Below are 14,167 nucleotides of genomic sequence, written 5' to 3'. Positions count from 1 at the left end.
AATATGAATAGTTCAGGCCTGAATAGAAATATAATTAATAAAAAGTAACAATGCCCTTCATTTGCATAATGATTTTACCAGCAGGGGACAAGATAGGGAAATCTCATGATACTTCTAGTGGAGGAGTTTACTTAAACAAGGCATTCTTGGTAGAATACTCAAAGCAGTGTTACAATCTGAGCATGCTCCTGAAATTTACATATTAGAGTCTCTGTTATAGTCTCAGTATGGCCTCCCTCAGTGAAAGAACTCATTTGACAAAGTAAGGGATTTTTTTAAAACCTGCAGTTTTTTCAAAAAACTATATATGAAGTTTGATTAAATGTGTTTAGCTTGTACTGGTCAGATTGTTCATATGTATTTGATTTTGGCTGTGATAGGTGCCCTTTAAAGAGCATTTGTATTTTTAGATGGGGTCAGTAACCGCCATTTAAAAACTGGAAGTGTCCAGGCAAATAATTCAAACACTTTAAAAAAGATTTGCTTAGAATTAGCCATTCTTTAACATACTTAAAGTTTAACCACCCCTTTAAGACATTTGGAGATTCTGCCAAAAAAAAAATTCATATGCAATAAACCACCTGCGGGCTCTTTGCTTTCACCTCAGTCTTTAACCAGTTTGTTACCAAAACAATGTGCATAACATTCTCCCTTTTGCACAGAAAGCATTTCTTTACCAACCTTTAAAAGAAAGTGTTAACTCTTGCAGTGCTGCCTGTTGAAATAACAGAAAGTGCAAACTCTCCTTGCATTGTGATGTACACAATAGCTGAGTAGCGTCTTGGGGTGAGGGTGAAGAACGAGTAGTTTGTGAGCCTGCAGGGTGCTTTGTGAGTTTTCTCCCCTCCTTCCCTCCCTCCATCCGTTAATATTTAATGTTGTTGCATGCACAACTTACACATCCAGCTCCTCTTCTGAGGATTAGCTGGCGGGCTCGTCCAGGCTTCTTCCTTTTATTACTAACTTATCCCTCACTTTCCCCCCTTCTTTTGCAAGTAAATCTTAGTTTCAGTAATCAGAAGCTGGGAGAGAAGGCCTGACAGTAAGCGACTTTGAATGCCAGTAACTTCACTTGTTTTACGATCCCTCCTTTGATCATTATACATCATTCAAACACACTTTATAACAAAACAAACACAAACTGGGAGTCTTGTCACGTTAGTTGCCTTTCCCTTTACTTGTCTGTTCTTATTTGTACGTTGCCATTTTTTACCTTGGTATAGTCTCATTAAGAAATAGTTATATGCATAGGATCCTGAATTTAAATGCTGTTCTTTTTGCAACCTTACTTAGCTAACTATGGCTACTAAAAGGGAAGGAAAGTAAATCAACTTGTTTAGACTAAAATTCGACCATGCTCTGGGGCAGCCATGTATCATGTGCCAGGGAGAGGCCATTCACTGACTTGTAGCAGTGCCAACAGAACATTAAATTAGAACCAGTTTAGAGCTCCCGTGTAAGGTCCTGGAGGGGAACCACAGAGATTATTGCTGCCTCCAGCCATGTTGATGATAGTGAATAGATAGCTGGAGGACATACAATGTGGTGCCAAATGGGACGTGCTGTATTGGCAATAGAGCATTTGCCATATGGCTTATTGTGTGCTTAGTATATTTGTATTTATACTGAGAGTACTGTATGGTGGGTATAGCTAAAGTTTGATTTTTTTTTAGTAGTGCTACTCCAGCAGAATACTGCACTGAAATCCATCTGTCAAAGAGCAAACAGATTTTTTTATATTTAATTTTAAAATCTGACATGGGACTAGACATATTTCAGTTTCCCAGCTGCCCCCAGTCATGATCAGCAGCAGCAGATCAGTCACCAGGCACCCACAGTTTCAGTCAGGAGGAGTCAGAGCCTCAGAGGAGAGAGCAAAGAACGCCGCACCCACACAACGCGCCAGGCCAGGTCACCTGGTCACCACACAGGCGCACAGCTCCCTCCTGACGTCACTGCGCACGCCGGCGCACCTCTCTTGCTGCAGGTGCATCATTGGTTGGATGCGCAATTGCGCATTACGTGCGCTGCTGGCCTGCTCCCTCTAAAGAAGCCAGATCTGACGGATCCAGCCAGCAGGGCAAGTAAAGTAAGAGACTGGCTGGGTCTCGGGGAGGGTGGAAAGCAGAGCGGAACTCTGCTGGGGGCCTGGGGCAGCCGCATTGGGGAACAAGGAGTTTAAAATTTAAAGAAAAAAAAATAAGTTTAAAAAATAAAATACATTCTTTCTTTTCAAAATTGCGCCCCCCCCCCCCTATGACTGCGCCCTAGGCGGGCGCCTACTCTGCCTACCCCTAGTTCCGGCCCTGCTGGAGGCTTGTGATTTCTGACTAGTTTCTGTGCTCCAGACCCACCTGACTTGAGGAGATAGTTTAAAACACATTTGTTGCTCATTTTTATACCATGGTCCTTGCCAAATGGGTCTCTTTAAGCCAGCAGTATGATATAATTATCCTGAGCCAACCAGTTGGCCTAGTGTGTTGGTTGTCGAAATTCATTTTTGCCCAACTTTAGTTTGCATACTAAAGATGCCTCGTGGCATTTAATAATATGAACGAGTATCAATGGTTCCTAGCCTGTGAGGCAATGGTTGTGTAGAACTACGACTCTCCCATTCGACTACCCATTCTCCGATGTATCTGCACTTTCATAGGCTCAAGGAAAGCATTGACAAATGGGAGTTTCTGATCAGCATATGTTGGGGACTCACATTGGCATATACTAAATGTGACCGGATCTATTGGATTGTATTACATTGTGCTATTAAAGGGCTTGTCCTATTCTCCCTGTACTGATTTCAACCCATATCCTTGTTCCCTGCTCTGCAGTCGTTGCTGTTGCTGGCGAACCTCATACGAAACGGATCGGAGCGGGTCGTCACAAGCTCCAGGGAGCATATTTATGACTTGCGATCCTTGGAAAATTACCACTTTGTAGGTCAGTATTAGAGAGGGAGAAAAGATTAGATGGGGGGGAAAGGGGAGCAAATTAAAACAGTTGTCAGACTTGTCACTCACCCGAATGGCTTCACAGACTGCAGAGACCTAATTGGGCCCGAGCTGCTGCAGGCTGTGTGAAGAACATATTCCAAGATACGGGGCCCTAGAGTATTAATTAGCAAGGAGAAGAACTTTTGCCGAGAGGAAAAAACCTAATAACAACACAAGCAGCACAACATGACCAGCCTATGTTTAGATTAAAATATGCACCAGAGGCTGCTCCCCTGTGGCATCAGAAAGAAAAGGGAGCGCTTTAATTATACACTGGTAAAAAGGTCAGCCCTCCAATACAGATGCATTGCTGTTTGAAACTGGGTCTATTCTTTTTCTTTATGTCCCCCCCCAAGCCTAAACCAAATAATATTTACAGTGCAAAGGAAAGCTGGGGTGTGTTTTGAAAGCATTAAAATTCATACTGAGCCTGGTAAAGGAGTAGTAGCAGGAAGAATCTTACTCCACTCTCTAGTAGTAGCTGTGCTGCACAGAGGCAGGTTATCAGCAATTAGGAGCTGCTGGGGCACTGTGTGTTGTCTTTCCAGTAAAATGTGTTAATTTACTTGAAATAGGCTCTTTGAGCATGATTTAACATATTCTTTAACAAGGACAGGAGCAGAGTTGCATTAATGAGCAGTGGTGTCATTAATCTTCTTCTCTGTCCAACCCCCACAACTTGACTTTAAAACATTTAACCCCTTAAGGTGGCCATACACGGATAGATCCGCTCGTTTGGCGATGTCGCCAAACAAGCGGATCTCCCTCCGATATGCCCACCTTGAGGTGGGCAATATCGGGCTGATCCGATCGTGGGCCCTAGGGCCCAACGATCGGATCCTTCACGTTCGCAAACGGGCGGTCGGATCGCGGGACCGCATCAACGAACAGATGCGGCCGCGATCCGACGGGATTTTTAACCCCATCCGATCGAGATCTGGCCGACTTTCGGCCAGATCTCGATCGGGGAAGTCCGTCGGGGGCCCCCATACACGGGCCAATAAGCTGCCGACTCGGTCTGTCTGCAGCTTTTATTGGCCCGTGTATGGCCACCTTTACTTGGGAAGCACGCTAATGATGCTTAGGGTGTTCATGTATTCTATGTTTTTAAAAAAAAAAAAAAAAAAAGTTAACCTTGTGTCCGTATTAGGGTCAGGTGGGGCGCTCGCCTACTGTCAAGCTTTATGACAGTTGGTCCGTACACATATTTGATGGTGTACTTTCTTCCCCCCCCCACCAGATGAAAATGGAAAAGACCAAGGCATTAATATTCGGCAGAAGGTGAAGGAAATGGTCGAGTTCATTCAGGACGATGACCGTCTCAGAGAGGAGAGGAAGAAAGCCAAGAAGAACAAAGACAAATACATCGGAGTGTCTTCAGAGGGTGCCGGGGGGTTCAGATACAGTGAGTACCGTGTGTGTTCTGCACGTAGCGATGGATGGGGGGCTCTTGGTGATTATAGCTTGGCATCATGGGCATACTGCAAAGAAAGATCTAATCTCCTAAAAGCTTACATCCACAGGGAAAAGGCAGCAGACAGCCTTGAAATTCATATATCTGGCACACAATTGTATACTTTAATTATGGCACAGGGAGAGCAAAATGGCAATGGTGCTGAAGGTAATTAATTTGTGGAGCAGTAGTAGTAGTAGACCTTATGACCAGCATCAGAGGCTGAGTAACCAGTACCCAATAGAAACACTGCAGAACAAAAACAGTTCAGAAAGCAGAATTAAAATTCAAATCCATAATGGAAAATTTCCCCATTCTGTTCTGTAGCAGTTGGCTGACAATTTTACTAAAGACTTCCCTGGTCTTTTCTGGTCCCAACATCTCTCCTTACAGCGTGATCCTTGTTAGCTGCTGCTATCTCGCTCTGCTGCTTTTGACCTTTCCTCGCTGCCTGTGCAGTATGGACACGGGCCACGCACATGCACCTCATTGTACTGCTTCCAACTTTCTTGATGTTATTTGAATTTATATGTGTTGTCTTGATATTTGCTTGCATTTGGGCAAACTGTAATGTGTCTTACCCTTTATGATTTAGTTACTACCTTAAAAACCTTCAAACACATATAGTTCACAAGAAGACTTTTTTTCATCAACTTTCTATTTGTGACCGTTTTATAATGTAGAAGAGGAAAGTTTAATTTTTCACCTTCTCACCTCTTTCTAAAGCAGCTCTGGGAAGAGGGGAGAGTCACCAACTCTGTAACTGTCCTAAATTGATACATTTAGATGAGCAGAATACTCAAGTTACATTAAAGGCAGCTGTTATATTAATAGTTTCTAATTAGTGATGTGCTGGTCAACAAATTGTCGACCCGCTCCCGCCTCTCCGCTTCCGTGTATCTATAAATAGGCGGAAGTGGAACATACTTAGGTCTCAACCCAGCACATCTTGGGCTGAACCCATCGCTGCCCAAATTCACTGTGTGTATCAGTCCGAACCCGCCTGACCCACGGGTAACGCGTGGGTCCCACAGGTATCTGGACAGCCCGCACATCTGCAATATTCCAAAGATACTGCTGAGAAATCAACTAATGTAGTAAATTGCAACAGTTCCGAATCTGCACCTGAATTACCAAACTGTCAGATTGAAACACCAGAGACCGGAACATTAAACTTTGAACTTCAATTTTGGAAAAAAAACTGTAAAAAATAAAAGATGGAAAGCAATTGAAAAAAGTCTATTTCTGATGAACAAACTGAAAAGTGTTTGGAAGGCGAACAGCCCCTTTAATTTTTGCCTATTCTGCCCATAGACTTTGCATTATTCTGCTGCCTGTTTATGTACATTAATAATCTCTACTTTAATTTCTTCCTGGCCCTTCTCTTCCTTTTTTTTCAACCCTTTCCATTTTTCAACCCACCTTTTTTGTCTTTTCTTTCTTTGTGCTCTTCCTTTGTTCCATCTCTGCTCTTCTCCTTCCTTTATAATTTTTTCTGTCCCTTTTCTTCCATCCCTTTCCTCCTTACTTTTCTTTCCATCATGCACTTATTTTGCTTTTTTCTTCCTTCCTCTTTTCCTTAATTTTCTATCCATTATTCCCTTCCTTGCCTTTTGTTCTTCCTTCTCTTCCATTCCTTTTTTTCTTCTCCTTCCTTTTTCTTTCTTCCTTACTTCCATCCATTTCCTTCTTCCTCTTCTCCTTCCTTTTACTTTCCTTTATCGAAATTCCTTGTCCTTTCTTTCTCCCTTCTCTTCCTTTCATCATTTTCCTTCTTCTTCATCTTCTCCTTCCTTTCCTTTTTTTATTCCCTTCTTTCCCTTTTTTTTTATTTCTTTTTGATACCTCTTGCATTATTGATATCTTGAGACCAGTGAGACATATGATTTTTAGCACCAGATGATCTTACTCTCTGATAAGTCGTTTACCTTGGTAGAACTGAAAATTGTGTATGTGCTCCTAACATTTTCTTTCTGGCCATGCTGCAGATGATCGATATGACTCTGAGCCCAAATCTAAGTGGGATGAGGACTGGGACAAAAGTAAGACAGGTTTTCCATTCAGCGACAAGCTGGGGGAAATAAGTGATAAAATTGGAAGCACCATAGATGACACTATTAGCAAGTTCAGGAGGAAAGAGAGGGAAGACTCTCCAGAGAGAGGAAGGTGAGTAAGTGACCTGCTACTTGGCAAGACTAGTTGTCCTTTAATACTAAATATATGATATGACCAGATTGTATTAAACCAGTGATGTCCTACAGAGCAGATTGGGTGCTCTTAATCTCTTGGAAGGCCACATATGATCTAAGGTGGCCTACAACTAACTATGCTAAAGAGAGTTTAGCTCCAGGGCTAAGAGAGATGTTAAGACCTCTCCTATGGCTCTCTTAGTGACAGCGAAGAAGAAAAGAAACAGAACCGAGCAAAACAATCGGGAGAGTTTAAAGACGAGGAGGAAACAGTGACCACCAAACACATCCACATCACTCAGGCTACAGAGACCACCACCACTCGCCACAAACGGTCAGCCAACCCATCCAAGACTATTGACCTGGGGGCTGCTGCTCACTATACTGGAGACCAAGAAAGTCCTGTGCTTACCTCTTCAAACCAGAATCAAGTGTCTACTGTCAAGGTGAGTTGCTTAAAGGGCACCTATCACAGCCAAAATCAAATACATATGAACAATCTGACCAGTACAAGCTAAACACGTTTAACTACATATATAGTTTTTTGAGAAAACTGCAGGTTTTAAAAAAAATCCCTTACTTTGTCAAATGGGTTCTTTCACTGAGGGAGGCCATACTGAGACTCTAACAGAGACTCTAATATGCAAATTTCAGGAGCATGCTCAGATTGTAACACTTGTAAATCATGAGATTTCCCTATCTTGTCCCCTGCTGGTAAAGTCATTATGCAAATGAAGGGCACACACTAACTTCCAGCAGGTGGCAGCACTACTGTACAGCAGCTAACACTTTGGCTGATTTGAAAATAGCTTAGAAGGGTTTAAAAGCAAGCAAGGAATTTCAACTGAGCATGTGTGAGATTTCAGAGCTACAGTTGGCTGGGAAGATATAGGTAGGAGGAGCCAGTGAAATCCGAGATGCCTGCCTCAGCTAGAACAGCAGGGGAGATAGGGGAAAACTTGCAGAAGGTATAGTGAGCTGATCATTTACATTATACAAAAAATTCTAACTGTTTTAAAAATCGGATTTCTTGAACTTTCACATAGTGTATTTACTTAGTAAATGATTTTAGTCATGATTGGTGCCCTATAAACTGTCTCTGTGATGCAGAGTTAAATAGCTTACACCCCAATGCACTTTGGTCCAGTATATTTTTGGAGGGCCCTTTTCATATCCCTCGATAAGGATTCGGAACTAATAGCTTTCTTAGAGGACTGTATGTTAGACATTAGAGTCAGTTCCTTCCTTTCATTCAGTGATCCTTTGATGCATTTTATTGAAATGGGGACACAAAAAAGGAATTTATGCTGATCTCATTTTTTTTGTAGCCTGCCGCAACCAGCAAATCATCAAATGATCTTGTCGATCTTTTGTTCAACTCAGGACAAAAATCAGGTAATGTTGTTATAATGGGATTAAGGGCACAAAGTTATCTGAGTTTAGTAAAGAGCAGGAAGAATATATAGTGAATAAAGTACCCCCTCTTGTAAAATATAAGGATATTTTAAGTTACCGAGGAGTTTCATGACCATATAAAAACACGAAGCCGAAGGCCGAGTGTTTTTATAAAGGTCATGGAACTCCGAGGTAACTTCTAATATCCTCATATTTTGCAACTGGGGGTACTTTATTTATTGTTATACACACGTTTCAGTGAGTCATGTGACAGAAATGACATCAGAACTCACCGTTTATAACTGATGACATCAGAACTCACCGTTTATAAGAATATAATTTACAAGATATTCATGGCTTTTGTGTATTATAAGGCTATTCTGCATATTTGGATGTGGTCTTTTTTGGAGTACATGTATGTTTGACGTGATAATATGCTTCGGTTCCCAGTTCTGAAGTCGATGGTCACCCTTGGCAACAGAAACCTCTCTTTTAAACCAGTTTATCGTGTGTCCTTATGTTTGTCATTGTGTTTCTGTTCTGCTGCTCTTCATATGGTAATATTTTATCTGGTTCAGTCTGTGTGCAGTGTCCTATTCTGTGTAATGTGGGGGCAGCAATAGTGACTTCCAAACTGCTTTAATCATAAATGCCCTTGTTCTATAGTATATTCCAAAATGCTTAGCTTATGAGAGAGTATGTGTACTGATCTTAAAAGGATTCTTGAGGAGAATTTGTATTTCTGTGAATTTAAGGGATTATGATTGATAATGCTTCTCCATTTATCACTAATGCTAATTCTCTGGTTATTTACCCAGGTTCCACAGGTTCTGATCCATTTGGAGAGTTTGCAGATTTTACCCCTCCCACTACTGTAACTTCATCCATCCCAGCACCGCAAGGTAAATGTACTTCAATAACCGTTGATTTTGCCAATAAGGCTAGAGTGGGACATGTTTATTCACAAATCCTAGTCAGCTGCACCTGTTCCAGTCCATTGTAGGGTTTTTCGTGCCACAAAAATGTAAAATGCAAAAGTTGCTCCAATGAGCGCTCGGCAATTGTATATAACTTTAATCGTCAGCTTAAGTGTCACAGGTAGGCGGTCACTATGTAAGTGTAGGACTACTCATATTTACATTGCTTGTCTCATTTTCATCCTCAGGTTCAGCATCCAGCAATAATGGAGAATTTGGAGACTGGGGTGCTTTTAGTCAACCACCGCCTGTTCCTGCAGCAGCTGCTTCACTTGATCTTTTTGGAGGAGCCACCCCTCATAGTACAGACATGTTTGCTGCTGTTCCTTCTCAACCCACTAATGCTGTAGCAAACTCCACAGATCTTTTTGAATTAATGGGTCCTTCACATGCTACCATGACTTCATCCCAGAGTATGAACCTGTCCATAATGAGTTCTAGTACTGTAGGGGTTTCCCTGCCTATGTCAAGGTCCCAGGTATGGATAATTTTCATAGTGCAAGTGATTTATGTTGAAAGTGAGTTCTAGTTATTGGTGAAAATTGTGTTTGCTTCATTATTATTTTTTTCTTTAACCACCAACTAATTGAAACAAGGGTGTAACTTTGTTTATGCACGTTTGTACCCTGCTTATATTATGTGTATAGTATGCTATAGCAGAAGCTCCCGGTAAAGACTGCATGGTCACACCACTGAAAGTATTTATTTTTTATACTGTGACATATAAGATTTCGTAGGCCTATATTTTTCTTACACTAAGCCAAAAGAGCTGCAGTTTGGTCAGAGATTCTTCTTGGATAAACATCTGGAGAGCCGTAAGTCTGATGTATGAGGTTGAATAAGTAAAGAGCTGAATAAGTATAGAAATATTTTCATGATCTATAAAGCTGCCATACGTATCTTAACAGTTGTGTGTGCTCTTAGCCCCTCCAGGCAATGAACATGGGCCTTCAGAAGCAGAACACACTCCCTTTGCAAGGAACGGACATGAAGGGGACTGGGAAATCACTACCTTCCACTTGGTCTGACCCCAGCGTCAACATCTCCCTGGACAGTCTGATCCCCGGCATGCAGCCCTGCAAACCTGCACAGCCCAGCTTAAATGCCATGATGCAACAGCAAAGTGAGTATCAGCACACCATCTTTTATTCAGGAAAAGCCAAATTGGTGAAACTGAAATGATTTACAGCTGGTCATTAGGAGGAATAGGCCTAGCATGTAATGCAGCCAGATTTATTTTGTTATGGTGATCTAGTCCTGGTGACATAACATCAATGTTATGCTTGAGTCAATGTGTGTAACTATGAATTACAGCCGCTGGGAATCCTGGTATTTGTAATTTGACAACATGTACACTTTAAAGAAGAACTAAAGCCCAACTAAAGAATTAGCTAGAAATGTTGTACATTATGTTTTGGGCTTCTGTATTAGCCCAAGACACTCACAGCTCTTTAGCAGGGAAGATCTGTGTCTCCAGTATCTCCCCATCTTCTTTTCTGCTGATTCACTGCACATGCTCTGTGCTGCTGTCACTTACTGAGCTTAGGGACCCGCTCACAATATACAGTACACATAGAATAGAAATGTCACAATATAAGGCTGATTCGTAATTAATACAGATAATTACTACATGACCGCACAGAAACCAGTGCAACTAACATCAGGATTTAATAATCAGCCCTGTAGCATCAGCTTATATTACAGACAAACTTCATTTTCTGCTTGATAATTTGTGACAACCCCTAAGCTTAGCTTCTCAACAGCTGCTCTGAGCCCACTGAGCATGAGTGTCGCATAAACTTTCCAAGATGGTGACCCCCCCGTGACAATTTTGAAGTTCTGGATCATTGCTGCCATTGAGAGGCTGAAACTTTAGGCTGGTGCAACAATTGATGTATATAAAATATGGCATTTTTACCTATATTCATTTTTAGGGTTTAATTCTCATTTAAAGGCTTTGTTAGGGTGATGTGGAGTAGCATACACTAAAGGTGAAATATTAATGGATTTTGTTTTACAAATGCAGATGTACAGCAGCCGATTGGAATAATATCACAGAGCTTTGGAAATCTAACCATCAGTGGAACCCCTGGCATGATGCCCATCCGACCTCAGACTAGCCCAGTTATGCCTAATGCCATGCCTGCTGGGATGGGGATCCCCAACATGATGACTGGCACTATAGGAGTCCCTCCAATGATGAACCAACCCATGATGGGAATGGGCATGCCTGGCACTATGGGAATGCCCATGGGTTTAGCTCCTGGAGCAATGCCACCCAAACAAGATACCTTTGCAAACTTTCCCAACTTCAGCAAATAGAAGCCTTATGCCTCTACCCCTTCCAAAGTTGGGGCGGTGGATCTGAAGGATTTTCTTCCTCAGCTGCACACGAAGAAATGAAGGGTGAGGAGGACTAAACGAGGAGCCTGATCCTCCTCGACACAAATCTTTTTAAAAATGAATAAAATAAACTTCCAGACAAGCTGTTTGTAGGGGGGGGGGGTACAGTCAAAAGATTGGCTTCCTGCTTCTCCTTGCTTTGTCTCAGAGCACTAATGCCTGTATGTATCAGACAGGATTATGTGGGCATGCTCACTGGTTATCAGGGGATGGGACTGGGCTCGGCTGCTTTTTGTACACCTGAGATTTCTGCCTGTGTGAAACAAATAGTAACCTGCATTCAACTTGACACATTCCTCGTGTGAGCTCCACATAAAAACAAGGTCTCCTGTTTTTATGAAATATACATATATAAATAGAAGAAAATTATCTATTTTTCTCTAAAGTTGACTATTCAGTTCCTGTTGCTCCAGGCCTACATGGCTGCATTTGCGAGATCCTGCATATCATCAACAAGTATGGCAGCACCCGTCGCTGATTGATATCCTTTTGTGATGAGTTGGTTAGGAGTGCCGTCTCTGAATCAGAAGGTGGGCTTTGTCCGTGGTCTCGCAAGAGTAAAGCTTTTCCAAGAATGGACAAGAACGATGGTTTTAAGCTTTGTTACTGCTTAGTAAAACAGTGTTACCGACACCTCCTTCTGCATAGGGACCAGCCATAATCACCAATCAAGTGGGCACAATACTGGAGTTGACGTTGGCACAAAAACATGCAATGAGAAATATGCTGCATATAGTAATTTGGGCTAAAAAGCAGGCTGATGTCTATCGGGCAGCTGAGAAATTCCCATCAGCCTCCGCCTCCCTGGGTCCCAATTATGATCCAGTCATTGCACCTGGGGCTAAAGAACCACCAGATCAGTTAAGTGTGTTAGTGGACAAAGTGGGTAAAGATTTGGGTAATTTTGGGACCTTTTTATCTTATAAGGTACTAAGTGCATTTTTATTTGTGCCAACGCCACTTGCTATATGTCTCTCCTTCGCGCCACAAACACAGCACAGCCTTTCTGCTTTCATTTAACAACTGAAGGAGGGGGTTTTATGATTTTTTCCTTTTTTGGCAGTAGATGCAATTAACACTTTTATTATTCATGAAAGGGGTAATACCATCCCTACTGGCAGAGAAGCCTGCCCAACATCCAGCACGCTCCTTCCCTCTACATAGCTTGGCCGCTTTTAGATTTTTTATATATAAATATATATATTTTTTTTTTCCCCCCCTCCCCTGTTCCTTCTCTGTTCCACGTCCCTTTTCCCGTGTATATAAGGTAGCAGCCGGTGTTGGAAATCAGTCCTGATATAAATACAGATCTATATTATTATTATTTTTAATGATGAGCAGTAGCCTCCACAAAATTCTTGGTTTGAGAGAAATGACAATGTAAAAAAAGAATAAAGATTATTTTTTGGTTTCCCCTGCTGTTGAACGGCATTCCCTGATTGTCCCTTTTCTGCTTCTAGAGCAACTTCCTGTTGTCTGTTACCTAAATGGAAGCTAACGGGTAGATATTTGAATTTAAAGGTATATACTAAAAATTTATTGTGTGCAATAAATACGTGTGTGTGTGGGAGCCATTCAACTTAAAGGTGTTGTTCATTTTTAGTATATTCTAGAATGGCCAGTTCTAAGCAAATTTTCAATTGATCATTATTAATTTGAATTATTTGCCTTCTTCTTCTGACTCTTTCCAGCTTTCAAATGGGAATTGTTTTTTCTCATTTAAAAAAACAAATGCTCTGTAAGACTACACATATTGTTATTGCTACTTTTTATTACTCATCTTTCTATTCATAATCCAGTCTCTTATTCATATTAATGCTTGGTTGCTATGGTGAGCTACTGCATAAACAGCTAAATAACTCAAAAACCACAAAAAAACTAAAACCAATAGCAAATTGTTTCAGAATATCTATACTAAAAGTTATCTCAAAGGTGAACAACCAATTTAAGTTACAAAATATCCTCCCTCTAGCAACTTTTCAATGTGTCTTCATTTTTAATAGCTCTTGTGCCTCCAGCTTTCACTGGCTGCCAGGGTCAGAGTCGCTTTGTGAGGCCCACCAGGATACCAGAAAAACCAGGAGTCAGTGGGCCCTCATGCTGCTAAATATTTGGCCTATTTCATGGCCATTTCCTATTTCTATGAGAACAAAGTGGCTAAATAGATGGAATAATAGATTATAGTATATAAAGAAAACAGAATAGACAAATAGAGGTTGAGCTAGGAGAGCAAGAATAATAGAGAGTGGGCCCCTGGTCTAGGTTTTTTTGGTGGGCCCCTGGTGTCCCAGTCTGACACTGGAGGCTACAATTTCAGTGTTAGTTACTACAGTAGAAACCCCCCCCCCCATTTTAAGTTTTTTCAGGGGACCAGGAAAAAAATATGTAAAATACAAGGAAATGTGTTAAAGTAACTTTTTCTTCAAGTACTGAAAGGATATAAGCACAGGAGTCTGTTTTACTTTGAGACACAATATTTACTGTGTTAATAACAAGGGTTAAGCATTGCAGCATTACTGTTACACTTTGGGGGACATGTGAAATGCCTCTAATTGGAATTGACCATTTACAGGCAGAACCATGGCAAAATATACATCTGGTTAGTATTTTAAACCTCTATTTCACCAATAATAACATCCATAGTGGAAAAAGTAGTCTTTTGGTACATCAGGATAAAATTTTGGTTTAAAATCCAGGAAAATATTACTTAAAATCAGGGAAATGACCCATTGAAATGCATTATACACTGGTGGGACCACA

The 14,167-nt window shown here is 41.3% G+C and overlaps 1 protein-coding gene across 3 annotated transcripts in view; it reads left to right on the top strand.

Moving 5' to 3' along the window:
* The window catches only part of clint1.L (clathrin interactor 1 L homeolog), a 79,985-nt gene extending 67,165 nt beyond the window's left edge, over window positions 1-12,820 (top strand). For 2 of the 3 annotated variants that reach the window (XM_018251202.2, XM_041585234.1), the window contains 9 exons: window positions 2,829-2,937; window positions 4,231-4,395; window positions 6,432-6,609; window positions 6,835-7,078; window positions 7,961-8,027; window positions 8,846-8,929; window positions 9,193-9,482; window positions 9,929-10,127; window positions 11,031-12,820. In XM_018251202.2, coding sequence (XP_018106691.1) covers window positions 2,829-2,937; window positions 4,231-4,395; window positions 6,432-6,609; window positions 6,835-7,078; window positions 7,961-8,027; window positions 8,846-8,929; window positions 9,193-9,482; window positions 9,929-10,127; window positions 11,031-11,326 — 1,632 coding nt within the window. In that variant the 3' untranslated portion in view covers window positions 11,327-12,820. 3 annotated transcript variants of the gene reach the window in all.
* Window positions 12,821-14,167: the final 1,347 nt, after the last annotated feature.

The sequence above is a fragment of the Xenopus laevis genome, chromosome 3L (genome assembly GCF_017654675.1).
Source record: "Xenopus laevis strain J_2021 chromosome 3L, Xenopus_laevis_v10.1, whole genome shotgun sequence".
In the NCBI taxonomy this organism is placed as follows: domain Eukaryota; kingdom Metazoa; phylum Chordata; class Amphibia; order Anura; family Pipidae; genus Xenopus; species Xenopus laevis.
This window is presented reverse-complemented; position numbering and strand designations above follow the sequence as displayed.